Genomic DNA, 15,251 nt, shown 5'->3' on the forward strand with positions numbered 1-15,251 from the left:
AGGCAACCTGATTCCACAATCTATGCTTTTTAAACATTCTCTAATGGCTTTCAATAATAGTTGACTTTTAACGATTGGTATTGCTATTAATACTATTACTATCATCATCATGAGGATTATGCATTTTAAACAGAATCTCATTTTTTTAATGCACGCTGCTTTGAGAAAAATTGATCAGTGCATTCAGAAATGTGCAAATTTAAGAGTAAGTAACAATGAGGACAGGATTTCTTTTGTCATTTTCTGTGTTTGTGCTATAATCATCATGGTACTTTACCTATTATAATTAAGTAATTATTAATACCTATCATCCATAGTAGAATGAACAATCAGTGACCAGATCAGTTATTAACAACACTATCTCTGGTACCTGGTATAGGGTTAATACAGAATAGGTGATCATTAAATATTTATTGAAAAAATTAATGTGCAAATAGTTTATAATGGTAAAAAAAAAGTCTCTAAGTTAGTTGATAATATTTCCAGACATCTTCACTTAGTTTTTTCTCTTCATAATTTTTTTCATAGTGCTATTTTCATATGGTAACAATAAATTCAGTCACAATTACAATTGTTTAATAAATGAAAGAGGGTAGAATTGCAGTTGATTTGGCTTCTTATGGTCTAGAATGGCTGGGATCAAATGTTTTCTTTGCTAATGTATCATATGCATTTGGTAAAAGACTTCTCCAAATTCTCCTTTGAACAAAATTACTTGGGAAAAAAAATGCTTTTCCCACATCATATTAAATGGAGTATCATTTCAGTTAAATCCTAAAGGTTACCCTAACTTAAGTTTGTCTCTTTTCTGACCATTTTAATCACCCCTAAATCTTCACATAAACCTCCATCATGTGTTCTTAGTGTTGGCATATTAATCAATTAATTGATTCACTCATTCATTTTCACTTGGTTCATGCACTCTTAAAGCATTTTTAATTCAAACTCCACAAAACTGAGAGATTAATAATGCCAATAAAATCTATTTCAGGGAGGTTAACCCTAAGGTTATGTGTGTGGTAAATAGTTGCACAAATAGTTATACAACTAGATTTCTTGAAACAAATTCCAGTGCTCTGTCTGCTATGTGACAGGCAAGTGTACTAAGTCCTAGCACTAAAGGAAAAATAAGGCACATGTCTTAAGCAGTCACAAGCTGACTAAGGCTCATAAATTAATCTTTAATCCTTCTTTGCCTTCCAGTTTCATTTTGATTGCTCATTTCACAGCTTTCTTAATCCCTGGAAAATATTACCAGAGCCATCCTCAAATGCTCCCAACTATTCCTGGAAATATTTCCTGGAAATATTTCCACACTTTAGTATCAACATTCAAAAATAGGCTGATGGAGATTCCTGAAACTCTTACCCTTTATCATCAAGTGTATGATTTGCCTGTTTGATATCTTAGTGCATCCATACTTTCAACACCTGGATGATGGCTTAAATATGTGTTTCAGATGTGCTTTTCATATAATACCTACATCTTGAATCTAAGTACACTAAAGGAAATTCAACTTGTAGCCTTAAGCATGACCACAACTACCCGTGATAAAAATAAGCTCTTTCTAAGAGGAAAGTTCCCTCAGATGGGTTTTTCTGAGGGGCAATAATGGTAATCTTTCAGTTCATTTTAAGTACTCCTATGACAAGTGTTTACCATCAGACAGAGTGTTGCTTCTGTCATTAAAATGAACTCAGAGGAAAACGGTTGATACAGATGACATGTTTTTTAGTAGAAAGTAATACTGAGAAACTGGCAAAACTCCCTTCACTGATGTTCTGAATGATCACTACTCCAAGGATTGAGAGAAAGGAAGAAATGACAGAAAGAGGTGAGAGGAAGGGCTGCAACTTAAGCAAAAACAGTCTGGACTTCACCCTCACTGATCCAATGAGAATAAAATCACAGTATATTATAAAAATATAGTGAAACATATGGCTCAAGAATGGATCAATGGAACAGAATAGAGAACTCAGAAATGGACCCACAAACATATGGCCAGCTAATCTTTGAAAAAGCAGAAAAGAATATCCAATGGAATAAAGACAGTCTCTTCACCAAGTGGTGCTGGGAAAACTGGAGAGCGACATGCAGAAGAATGAACCTGGACCACTTTCTTACACCATACACAAGAATAAACTCAAAATGAATGAAAGACCTCAATGTAAGACAGGAAGCCATCAAAATCCTCAAGGAGAAAACAGGCAAAAACCTCTTTGATCTTGGCCACAGCAACTTCTTACTCCACACGTCTCAGGAGGCAAGGGAAACAAAAGCAAAAATGAACTACTGGGACCTCATCGAAATAAAACTCTTCTACACAGGAAAGGAAACAAGCAGCAAAACTAAAAGGCAACCGACAGAATGGGAGAAGATATTGGCAAACAAAATATCAGATAAAGGATTAGTATCCAAAATCTAAAAAGAACTTATCAAACTCAACACCCAAGAAACAAATAACCCAGTGAAGAAATGGGCAATATACATGAGTAGACACTTCTCCAAAGAAGACATCCAGATAGCCAACCGACACATGAAAAAATGCTCAACATCACTCATCATCCGGGAAATACAAATCAAAACTACAATGAGATACCACCTCACACCTGTCAGAATGGCTAACATGAACAACTCAGGCAACAACAGGATGCAGAGAAAGAGGATCTCTTTTGCATTGTTGGTGGGAATGCAAGCTGGTGCAGTCACTCTGGAAAACAGTATGGAGGTTTCTCAAAAAACTAAAAAGGGAACTACCCTACAACCCAGCAATTGCACTACTAGGCATTTATCCACAGGATACAGGTGTGCTGTTTTGAAGGGACACATGCACCCCCATGTTTATAGCAGCACTATCCACAATAGCCAAAGTAATGGAAAGAGCCCAAATGTCCATTGAGGGACGAATGGATAAAGAAGACGTGGTATATATATACAATGGAGTATTACTCGGCAATCAAAAAGAACGATATCTTGCCATTTGCAACTACGTGGATGGAACTGGAGGGTATTATGCTAAGTGAAATTAGTCAGTCACAGAAAGACAAATATCATATGACTTCACTCATATGAGGACTTTAAGAGACAAAATAGATGAACATAAGGGAAGGGAAACAAAACTAATAGAAAAACAAGGAGGGGGACAAAACAGAAGAGACTCATAAATATGGAGAACCAACTGAAGGTTACTAGAGGGGTTGTGGGAGGCGGGGGGAAGGGATAAATGGGTAAGGGGAACTAAGGAATCTACTCCTGAAATCATTGTTGCACTATATGCTAACTAATTTGGATGTAAATTTTAAAAAATAAAAAAAAAATTAAAAATATAGTGAAACATACAGCAAAGAGCTACAAAAAATAGGTATATTCTGGTATTTTTATTTTTATTATTTAAAACAAAATTTTAATGTTTATTCATTTTTGAGAGACAGAGTGTAAGCGGGGAATGGGCAGAGATAGAGGGAGACACAGAATCCGAAGCAGGCTCCAGGCTCCAGCCTGTCAGCAAAGAGCCCAACACAGGGCTTGAACTCACGAACCGTGAGATCATGATCTGAGTCAAAGTCGGATGCTTAACTGACTGAGCTACCCTGCCACCTCTATTCTGGTCTTTTTAAAAAAAGAAACACAAATGTAGCTGAATGGAGGTCACTTATTCTTCAATAGAGACCACAAACTTGGTACTACCACAAAATAAAATAATTTCTAAGCAATGAACACTTGCTTATTTTTATTTAAACAGTGATGAAAATTAAAATGGTCTAAATTCAACCCCTGTTAGAAGTCAGAAAAGAATGAAAACAAGTGAAATTTAATAAGTCATATAGAGAGGCCCACTTAATCATAATAAAATTGTAGGAATGACTAAATAATTACACAAAAATCATGATCACCCACCCTTTTTAGCTACAGAAAGAGATAAATAGAAAATGAACTAATTTACTTGTTGAGTAAAAGAATTGGAGTTTGAGGGGATTGTATAAAGTCTTATTATAACAATTTTACAGATGAACTTCTTTATTTCAGAAATGAACTAAATTGTATTATAGCCTAAATGTATAATCAGTGCCACAGAATAGAATATTAAAGGTAGAGTCAGGATAAACTTCAATTTACAACCTTATATACTATGTAGGGAAGCTGGCTTTATCAATCAGAGTCTAATCAGGAGGAAAAAACCACACCAGTAATTTGAGTAAGAAAAAGCTAATGTAAAGAACTATTAACTAATAAAAAAGCAGTTAGCTACTAAAAGGTAAACGAGGAGTAGTTCAGTGGTACAGAAGTAGCAACTAGGGAACAAAACTATTGCCTAAGCACCTGAGGGAGAGTAAAAAATGCAGGCATGTATGAATTTAGAAAACCCCCTCCCATCCTCCACCAAGTCTGAGTCAGACATCTTTGGAGAAGCTATGGCTACTTCAGGAGCTCTAGTGGGAACAGAGGAACTTCCTAGAGCACACAGCCCCCAGAGGGTGTGTGTTACAGGCAATCCTCTGATGTGGCCCTTTGGAAGACAGAGGATCTTACCAAAAGGTATAGGCTACAGCTAAACTATGGTTACTACCAGGTTCCCTGGGCACCCATCTGCTAAGTACCTCATGGAAAAGAGCACTCTGAAAAATGGAAGCAAAGCCCCTGCTATTCTGGCCCTGGAGTATCCCTCCAATCTTTTAAGCTGACAAAGTCTAATACCAAGTAAGCTTGCAAATATCTGTAGGGTCTACCTCTGGTAACACAAGAGATACCAAAGAAGGGTTTGGAGAAGAGGGGCAATAAAATTAATAACTGGTTTCTTGTTTTTCCACCATCCTTGGTTGTGGAAACTGATACAGATAAAATCTGTGTAATGTCACATGTTTATGCTTATAGTTACAAATGATAATTTCTTGGTTCTTATTTTCTAAATTGGGTTACCTTTTGTATCATTCTGACTTCAAGCTACTCACTAAGAAATCATATAGGTGGCATTACTCATTAACTTTTTTTGAAGACTAATGTATGCAAACTTTAAGTACACAACTCAACATATTTCTTACAAACACATACACTCTTGCAACTATCACCCAAGATGAGATAAAATCTACTACTAGCACTCTGGAAGACTCATTCTTACTCTTACTAAATAGTAATCATTTACACTGTAATGATTTTAATGTTCCCTTAAAAATCTTCACCCGATTTCTTGCATGTTTAGTATAACTCATAGGAAATTCAAGGAAAAAATAATGCATCCTTTTGTATTGGAGACTAAGCATGCCAGAAGCTACTTTAAATTTGAGATGAATTTCATTTTGTCTTTTTACATTTCCTTCTTAAGATGTCAAGGCATTCTATAGAAATTACTGTGTTACTCTTGTTTTTCTGTAAGTTGGCAATAATTAGCAATGAATTTCTAATGATCCCAGAGGAAAAGGGAATGAAATATAAATAACACAATAGACTCAAATATCCTCCTGGTCTTTTGTACAGGAATAGAGACCAAAATCAAGTTTTTGAGAATAAACTCCTTCCATAACTTTAATGTGAGAAAATTCTACATGGATGCAAACCAAACAAATAACAACAAGAAAACAACAGCAAAAAACCTAGCGGCAATTTGGGTTACTAAAGAAATAATTTAAGTATATGTAAAAACAAAAAGTATATATTGTTTCTTCAAAACTCATAGCATTTAACATATCAACAAATGTGGAATGTGTTTTTATTTTATTATTTAACTGCAAGTAGTGAAAGGAAAGTAACACATTAAGTAGGAAAAGAGGGTATTTTCCTTATTATATTTTAGGACAACGTTAGGATTTTAGAACTGTTCAAACTTCTCAGTTAAATAAACTTGACTAATTAACTAACGTTGGTTCAGTAACCCAAGAGGCTCAAGAAATTTGATATTAAAAGTTTTTCTTACTCCTGTGTACTTCTAGATTTCTAAAAATCCATTTAATATTTTACATTATTATCACAAAAATTTTAAATTTGACTACCATACTGAAGGTTGACACTTTCAACTACTAATTTATTTTTTTCCTATGAGCTTTCCATCACAAGTCAAAGATCTTTGAACTTATGATTAGACTTCATAGCCTGAAGGTGGTGAGTGTTTTTCCAGAAGGTTTTTAGATTTTTTTTTTAATGCCTGCTTCCACTGGATTTGGTTCAAAATTTTCTAATGGGAAGCATACTTTACACAGCCTCGATTCTGTGTATTTAATATATTATTTTACTTTATTGCTCTTCCTTAACTGGAGCACTTAACATCAACATATTTTTAGAAGTTTTATATTTGGTAATATTTTGTTGGTTCTTTGTTTCCTGTTATAATGGGCTTTTAAAGATTAAGCGAATTTGCAGATTTCCCAAACAAACACATCTGTACAGGACAGTGTGATATTAGAAGGCTCCTGAAATTAAATAATACAATATAAATGCTTTCTGCATTACCCATTTGCTGCATAGAAAATGAGGAAGATTGCCAATGGGTTTATTTTAGGGAGAAAACTACTATTTTGAAATAAAATACAAAGATTACTACATGACCATATTTTATTCCTAGTCATGTTCAATTTGGGAGTATCCTCTTGCTTTATACACAAGGAAATGATGTCAGGCACTGACATATTATTTTCAAAGACAAAGGTTATCACACACAAAATAAATAATTTTTTCTAGTTTATTTGTTCCTTTCAAATTGTTTTAATTAATTAACATTCTTTATAGTTTCACTGTTTACGCATGGTTAATGTACCTAACAAAAATAACGCTGCATTTAAAATTTCATGCCTTAAACATAATGCTAATCTATGTCACTCCTATTTCCTCATCCTTGCTTGGGAAGGATATTTGGTCACCATCCTCCTACACACATTGCTTGGTTATTCACCCTGCTCTCAGGCCTCTTCTTGCCATCCCCCAATTAATTTTTATTATTATCCCAGGTTTCTTCCCCTTCCTTCCTTCCTCCCCACACACTCAACCCAACCACCCACTGAAATCCTCAGTTCTACTCTTCAGTAGGTTTTCAAAATTAGCACATTCCCCCATTTCCCTTCAGAAATACGTTTGCATGCCTTCTTCCTCCTTAAAGACTATTTGCTCACCTTAGCTCTACAATCATTCTCCAACCTCCACTTAGTCCTACATAGTTTAAGACTGTTTCCTGACCTTCCATGTCCCTTTCCATAACAAAACATTGTTTGGAAAGTTCAGCCAGTAATCCCAAAAACCAAATTCAGTGGGCCAGTGTGGTAAGAGGGCTTTGTATTAGATAAGAAATTTTACAAAACTGTGGTAATACTGAAATGCATTATGGTTAGTGCTTAGATGATTGCATTTTCATTTGCAGTGAGGAATTACTGCCAAGAACTTGAATCACTCTTATGTATGACAGCACACATTACCCAGGATTCCATGCTGTTTCAGAGCTTTTCTGAATGACCATTGATAATTGTGACATGAAGTCTGATACTGTGTGTGAGAGTCTCTAGACTCTACCAAGCATGTCATAATAAGAAAAATGTCAGGTGGTATATTAAAAAGTAATGCTACAGCCATCACATTCTCAACAGTTTTTTTGCAAGTTAGGTACAAGAGGTGTGAAAAATGTATCTCTAATAATTTCGCCTTTTAAAAAAAATTCAGATTTTTTCCATTTAAATTTCAAACTAAACTTTCATCATTAATCTTTATATACTTTAAGACAAACCATGTTTTTCACTTATTCATTCCTTCAATATTTATTGAATACCTGCTATGAGCCCAACAGAGTTCAGCATAAATTATCCCTAAATTATCAATAAAACCTTGATTTGCAACTTACCATGGGCCATGCGATGGAACCAGTAGTAGCCAAAATCAACTCCTAAGAAAGTTAAATACCAAGTCCATGGAGAATCCCAAGGCAAAATGATGAGCCTGTAGTTCTCCCAGATATAAATGTATGTGGTCAGTTCGATGCTTCTGGAAAACAAACTGGAAAAATAAAATTTACAATGATTATACCACTTTTAAGTGTAAAATTATAAAACATTTTCGGTAACATTTAAAAATTAATGTATTCATATATAAAAATAAAAGTCTTTCTCCTTTTTTTCTCACAGTTCTATCAGACCTTTTAAAAGGCTCAATTTCCTTGGTATCAAAATGTTCCATGAGATATTTCCTTTCGTTTCACAGTTATCATGGATGCCAGCTATTTGCACTCTTGATTTCATGGAATTTAGGATGCCATTCCTTTTTCTTCTTTTTTTTTGTCTCTTAAAATACTTTCATAGAAACCATACAACATAAATATGACAAAACTACAACTTATTTTCTGTGACTGTCATTTCCAAATCTTAATGAAGAGCACAAGAAGGGTGCTTTTTAAAGGAAGTTTAAAAGGTACAAAGTTTAAAGGGGACTGCAGAAATGCCTACTGCCTTAGATCAAAGTTGCTTCTGGCTAACTACTGTCTTTATTTCTCTTTATTCCCTTCTTCTCTCTTTTGCACACAGACTTATACTCTTATGTTTTTAGACGTTATACTTAGGATCACAAATTGGATTCTCAAAGAATTTCAATAATTCTTGTAGTAATATAAACTATAACTCTAAAGATGTAAGGGAATAATCTTTCCCTAGAAATAATGTGTAAAAACTTAGATACCACAATGAGATGTCACATTACACCAGTCAGAAAGCTAGTATCAAAAAGACAAGAGATAACAGGTATTGGTGAGGATATAGACAAAGTGAACCCTCATGCACTGTTGGTGAGAATATAAATTGGTACAGCCACTGTAAAAAAACAGTATGGAATTTCCTCAAAAAATTGAAAATAGAAATGCCATACGATCTAGTACACCTACTGCTAGGTACTTACCAAAGAAAATGAAAACACTAATCTGAAAAGATATAAGTACCCCTTTGTTTATTACAGCATTTTTTTCAATAGCTGAGATAAGGAAACAATCCAAGTGTCCATCAATAGATGAAAGAATAAAGGAGACGTGGTAAATACATACAATAGGATATTACAGTGCCATCTGAGATCTTGCCATTTATGCCAACACAGAAGGACCTAGAGGGTATGATGCTTAATGAAACAAGTTATACAGAGAAAGAGAAATGCAACATGATTCCATTTATATGTGGAATCCAAAAAACAAAATAAAAAAAAGAAACAAAAACAAAAAAGGATTCATAAATACAGAAAACAAACTAGTGGTTGCCAGCGGGGGGGTGGGGGGGGTGGGGGGGGGGGGGGGGTGGGGGGGTGGGGGGGCGGTGGGAGGGGGAAGGGTGAAACTTCTAGTTATAAAATAAATAAATTGCAGGGATGAAGCTACAGCATAGGGAATATAGTCAATAATATTGTAAAACTTTGCCTTACAACAGATAGTAACTACATTCATCATGGTGAGTACTGCATAATGTATAGAACTATAGAATCACTATATTACACAACCAAAACTAACATAACACTGTAGGTCAACTGGAAAGCTACTAAAATTTTTTTTAAAAATCTAGTTAAAAGAAACAACTTTTTTTTAAAAACCCAGACACTGGAATATGGTTTGCCACCTATGCTACCAAGCTTCTATAAATTCTTACCAAGAACGTTCCAAAAAATATATAATATACTTCAATTTGATTAAGTGTAGCATTTTCTCTTGAAATTGTCTGTAATCAAATTTAAGTTTAGACTAAAGATAATCTTTCCTGTATCACTTCTATAAATTTGGTTGAAGTGACTTTTTCTTTTATATTTATTATTAATATGTAAAATGAATTGATCACTCTAATAAAAATTCACTTATAAACTATGAACAGATGAAGAAATTGTTAAACATTCTAATTTTAAATAAAGGCTGAAGAAGCAGCTCAAATTAGTATATTATTAAATTCACCATTTTAATAGTATTTCCCTCTACACAGTGAGCATCTATGAATTAGCATGTAACTGAGTCTTTTGAAGATATGGGCCTTTAATTTTAATCTACTTTTGACTTTAATTATGATAGGATTATAACTATGATTTAATAACTTTAAAATTGTCTCCTATTTGGAATACTTCAAATTATTAGTTAATCTGTAACATAGAACATTAGGTCACTTCACAACAGCATTAATATAAATAATGAAAAGAAATGTCAAATGCCTACAGTTTTTACAAACTTTTTTTTTTTTAAAGAGAGGGAGGGAGGGGGACAGAGAACGGGAAACAGAGAATCTCAAGCAGGATCCATGCTATCAGCTCAGAGCCTGACATAGGGCTCGATCCCACAACCAAGAGATCATGACCTGAGCCAAAATCAATATTTGGCCGCTTAAGGGACTCAGCCACCCACATGCCCCAAAAGCCTACATTTTTGAAATGACTATACATTATCAGATCTTAAAACCCATTTTTTTCAATTTGAGATTATTGTTAGTTCTTTAATTGTCCCCTGTATGTGAAGAGTTAGGAGAAATAAAAAAAAGTGGCAAGTCACCCTATATTGGTTGGTGGCAGGTTTCTTTTTCTTTTTTTATTTTTTAAGTTTAAAAAAAATTATTTTTTCAAAGAGCAAAGAACCCGGGGAGGGGCACATAGAGGGGGACAGAGGATTCCAAGAAGGCTCTGCGTTGATAACCGTGAGCCAGATGTGGGGCTTGAACTCAGGAACCATGAGATCATGACATGCAATAGACTGAACCACCCAGATGTCCCAGTGGGTGGCAGTTTTCAAAGGCCAAGAAACTTACATAGAAGGCTTTGGCCAGACTCAATATCAGCAGATCTCTATTCCTGCCTGCTAAAATCTTAAAAGTTTATATAGAGCTCTTTCTTTTTTTAATGTTTGTTTATTTTTGAGAGAGAGAAAGAAAGGGAGTGTGAGCAGGGGGGTGGGCAGACACAGGGGGGTGGAGGATCCGAAGCGGGCTCTGTGCTGACAGCAGAAACCCCAATGTGGGGCTCGAACTCACTAACCATGAGATCATGACCTGAGCCAAAGTCGGACGCTTACTTGATTGAGCCACCCAGGCACCCCTGCATCTCTTTCTTTTTTAATATAATTTATTGTCAAATTGGTTTCCATACAACTCCCAGTGCTCATCCCAACAAGTGCCCTCCTCAATGCCCATCACCCACTTCCCCCTCTCCCCCACGCCCCATGAACCCTCAGTTTGTTCTCAGTGTTTAAGAGTTTTTAGAGGTCTTAACAGGGTTCAGTCACGTATTCAGTCCAAATGGTCTTAACACCTTATTCTTCAAAGGTTTCATCCTTAAAACAGCTGCTAGTATGAGAATAGTAGCAGATTATATATTCCAAGGACAGGGAGAAGGTAAGGAGACTCTGATTGCCTTAGTCTAGCTCAAGAGTCATCCAGTGAAACATCCTCCCAATAACCTCCTCTAACAACTAATTATATGGCTAGAAAGAGCAGTTTTGTCCCTGAGGGTGAGCTCTTAATCCAAGGGAACTGCCTATGCAGAACTCCTGTCACACCCAGCCATGTCTTGCATATTTCAGAATCCCAATCAGAAAAGCTCTGAGACTACTTGCAGGACCTTCATGGGCCTCTTTCCTGGTCGGGTCCTCCAGAAGGCCAACCTATGCAGGGGTGTAGACTACTAGACATGACAAGGTAATCCAGAGTGACTTTTTCTAGATATGCAGGCAGAGCTGGGACAAGCATTCTGGGATGTTCACATACAAGTGTTTGTCATCCATCATGAGAGAATAGGCCATGGGCCAGGGGCTCCCACACTGTTCTGAAACTCTGAGGAATCCAAAATCTCAATATATAAAACTTGTCTTCCAATTTGTTACCCAGGTTATTTATTATGTTGTTCATGGCAAATTATGCTCAGAGACTAATCATTTATTTAAGGCAGGTTTACTGTGGGATTTATAATTTATAATAACAATATTTCACAAGCCAGTGGCATAAAGGATCATGCCTCTTAATAAGCCGATAAAGAAATAAAAACTCCAAACCAATGGTAGATTAATTACACTCTTGTTTTAGGGAAAGGGGAGATGGAAGAAATGAAGTCCAGATTTAGTGAAGGTATGCATTTCTATGGGTTGGTTATCAGAAGAGTTAGCTTCGTCACCAAGAGCTGATGTGTAGCTGTCAGCACAAGTTGAAAGGCCCTTGTTGCTAGAGCACAATGCTGGCAGAGAAAAGGCACAAGTGTTGGTGGGCAAGATGATTTCTTTCATGGGGCTGCCACACTGTTTTCACCACTGCCAGCAAGAAGCAGCCTTGTCATGGCAGGAGGTATTGTCCCAGGGTTTTAAGTGAGCTATGTAGGTCAGCAAATAGCAGCTTTGCCAATTTGCAAGTAGCTTGAACAATTTTCTTTAAGTCCTCACAAAGTCTTACTTTTTAAACTTTAAACGTCCATTACATCATATGTTCCTATCAAAAGCATTTAGTAGCACATTATGATGGCATTGGCCTGACAAGGCTTCCTCAGTGTAAAGAAATTCATTCCTTAGATCAAAGCAACTTTGCTTGAGCCATGTTGAAATCATAACAAACTAATACACAACATTTATCAAGGTGGAGGATAGGATTCAACGAATCATTCAATAAATTTAAGTTGAGAATCTACTAGGTGCCAGGTACAACAGGAGATTGGTAGGACACACTGGTGAACAGGGCAATCAAAATCACCTGCCTCATCAATGTCCCATCTATCCACAATCTTCTTTTTTTTTTTTAAAGGTGCTATCTCCCTAGTCAGTTCCACAGACAATTGAAATAGGCTTTGAAGATACTAAAATTTCAATACAAGAAAGAGGGTCCCTGGAAAACTTCCACTTGCAAAACAAAGAGAACCTGCCTATAATTGAAATACTTCTTGATTTCCTGTACAGGTGCCAGGTCTTGAGCAGACACCCAATTTATTACTCTGTCAACTTACTTATTAGGGTTGACACAAATCGAGCTGAAATATGCCTGACATTCTACAGTCAATACTTTTTTTTTTCACACTTTAGCAAGAAGCCAAACCTTTCCCAAAGCAAAGGCAAAGTGGGGAGAAGCTATGGGAGTTAAATTCCCTGCTTTCTATCAGCAAGATGAATATGATCCTCTTCCATCATAGATGGGGAAAAACAGCAATGGAGTGCCCACAACTAAAAACAATTCAGCAAAGGGATACAGCTGGGAAATGATTACCAAGCTCTGGAAAGCCCTTGATTGCAGGAAATAGCACCTACATTTTCAAAAATGTTCCCACCAGACCTTGAATCATAAACCAAATCTCCTTCCTCTTTTTCTTCCCAACTCCTCAGTCCTCTCCCAGGCCTGACCCCCAGCGTATGACTCTGCACTGTGGAATTCAAAGCAACTCTCTAAACTCCATCCTGTGGGAAGAGACATATGTAACATGTATGAATGTAGTGAACTTACTTTATCAAGTGGAGATGAAATCTGGGGTACCACAGGGGCTTTGCATAACCAAATAGGAGATTCCTTTTACTCAGTAACTTTGAATGCAAGATGAAGTAAATGGTCTAAATACAAGAAGGCAGTAGAATCCTCTAATCAACAACCTGCATTTACAGGGGCTTTCCTCTCAGTCTTTTTTCTTCACAATTTCTCCCCAAATAGTTATTTTCTCTTGCATCTTAGGTATGCCTTTAGTAAAAGAAAGTTAATGTTTATACAACATTTCTCTTAAAACTAGAAATTTGCCCTGTCAATGTTTAGTTGCTGTAAAATCCAGCAAGTTACGAAATTGCTATCCCAGGACTGATCCTGAATTTTTAAAAGGATGAAATTAATTTAAAATATTGAGATTTAAAAAAAGTCAACACATTAGAATTAATATTAACTAAGGATTGCAAATTACAAAGCTGTGCAGTTCTCAAAGTGATCTCAATTCGAGAGTACCCATCATCAAAAGCAGAAAGGTAATGTTGAGCATGTTGCCCACCTGTCACTATCTCAGAGCTAATTTAAGATATGCGAAAATTTGGATCAATGGACCCTAAAATGATCTAACTTTCAAATACTCCCATGCTCTAATCATCGCTCAAGCAAGTGAATTTGATGCAATGCTCTTATTATAAACTTAAAATTTCATAAACGGGTTTCAGAGTAAGTGAAATTTTGTACTCAGGCCTTACAGACACCTGCCAATTTATACTAGTTCATTATTGCCATCAGAGCTGTGTGTAAGGTCTGATTTGGCCAGGTAATGCAAAATTGAAAGAAATCAATAAGGTATTTTTTGTTTCTAGTAATTTTGTCTTGTAAATCAGAAAATAAACTAATATTTGAGTGAGATCATTCTACATATTTTTACAAGCTTCAGGAAGTTAGAAACAAATATATTTAGACTATATATTTTTTTTCCAAAAAAAAAATTATTGTTTATTTATTTCAAAATCTCTTAAACCTAAGCCAGGACCTTTCCCTATCTGTAAAGCTACTGCCCCTTTTGCTCCATCTAGTGGAACATTGATTTTTGCTCAGTATTAACAGAATACATAATACAACCTCTGCCTCCTAAAGACAGATAAAATTTGTACTGCTAGTTCTTACTCTGAAGTGAAATTACATTTATGAAGCAGTCATTTCATCTCTTTCTACAACAACAAAACCATAGACTTTTATAAGCACAGTATGGTAAATTTGGAAGAAGCAAATTTGCTACATTCTTTACTTTGCAAGAAGTAAACTACTTGAAGTAATGCAATTTCTCTACTGAATAAGTAAAAGGAAGCTTGCTTGCATCATTAGGGAAGGTTAGTCTAATAGCAGTCTCTGCAGTTCCACAATTAATAACAAAGGCAAATTCTGTTCATAAAGTTTGAGGTAAAAGTTAAGAGGAAACGAGGCATTTTCTTTAGCAAATATAATTAACAAACCAACACATTTTAAAAATGTATTTTCTTCACCTAAAGTGTTTTTTTAATAATTTTCAAGGTTAATAAAATATATTAATATTAGTAACAAAATAGCACTATTAACATTACATATATGCATTTATTTCTTATTCTGGGTAATGAATAACTGCTTATTAAAGTCCTTATCCAAAATGACAGGCACTTATTTGTTAGAAGTCTGATGTCGCCAAAGGCAATATTGCTTCTGATACTATAGTCTAATATAAAAACCCAGTACACAATTTTCCTTTATTCTCCAATCCCACCCCAAGGAGTCAAAGTATTTTAAAGAAGTTTAATTTCCTCCTCATGAATTTTTTTTTTAATGAATTGAAACTTTCTTGTCAGGAATGGAAAATTCCATGGCAGTCATGGCCAGTAA

General features: G+C 35.5%; 1 protein-coding gene across 2 annotated transcripts in view; it reads right to left on the reverse strand.

Annotated features, from left to right (window-relative positions):
• AGMO (alkylglycerol monooxygenase) overlaps positions 1-15,251 on the reverse strand; it is a 400,977-nt gene that overhangs the window by 327,821 nt on the left and 57,905 nt on the right. For both annotated transcript variants that reach the window (XM_043589013.1, XM_043589014.1), the window contains exon 4: positions 7,817-7,968. In XM_043589013.1, coding sequence (XP_043444948.1) covers positions 7,817-7,968 — 152 coding nt within the window. The remainder of the gene's footprint in view (positions 1-7,816; positions 7,969-15,251) is intronic.

Source organism: Prionailurus bengalensis, chromosome A2 (genome assembly GCF_016509475.1).
Source record: "Prionailurus bengalensis isolate Pbe53 chromosome A2, Fcat_Pben_1.1_paternal_pri, whole genome shotgun sequence".
Classification (NCBI taxonomy): domain Eukaryota; kingdom Metazoa; phylum Chordata; class Mammalia; order Carnivora; family Felidae; genus Prionailurus; species Prionailurus bengalensis.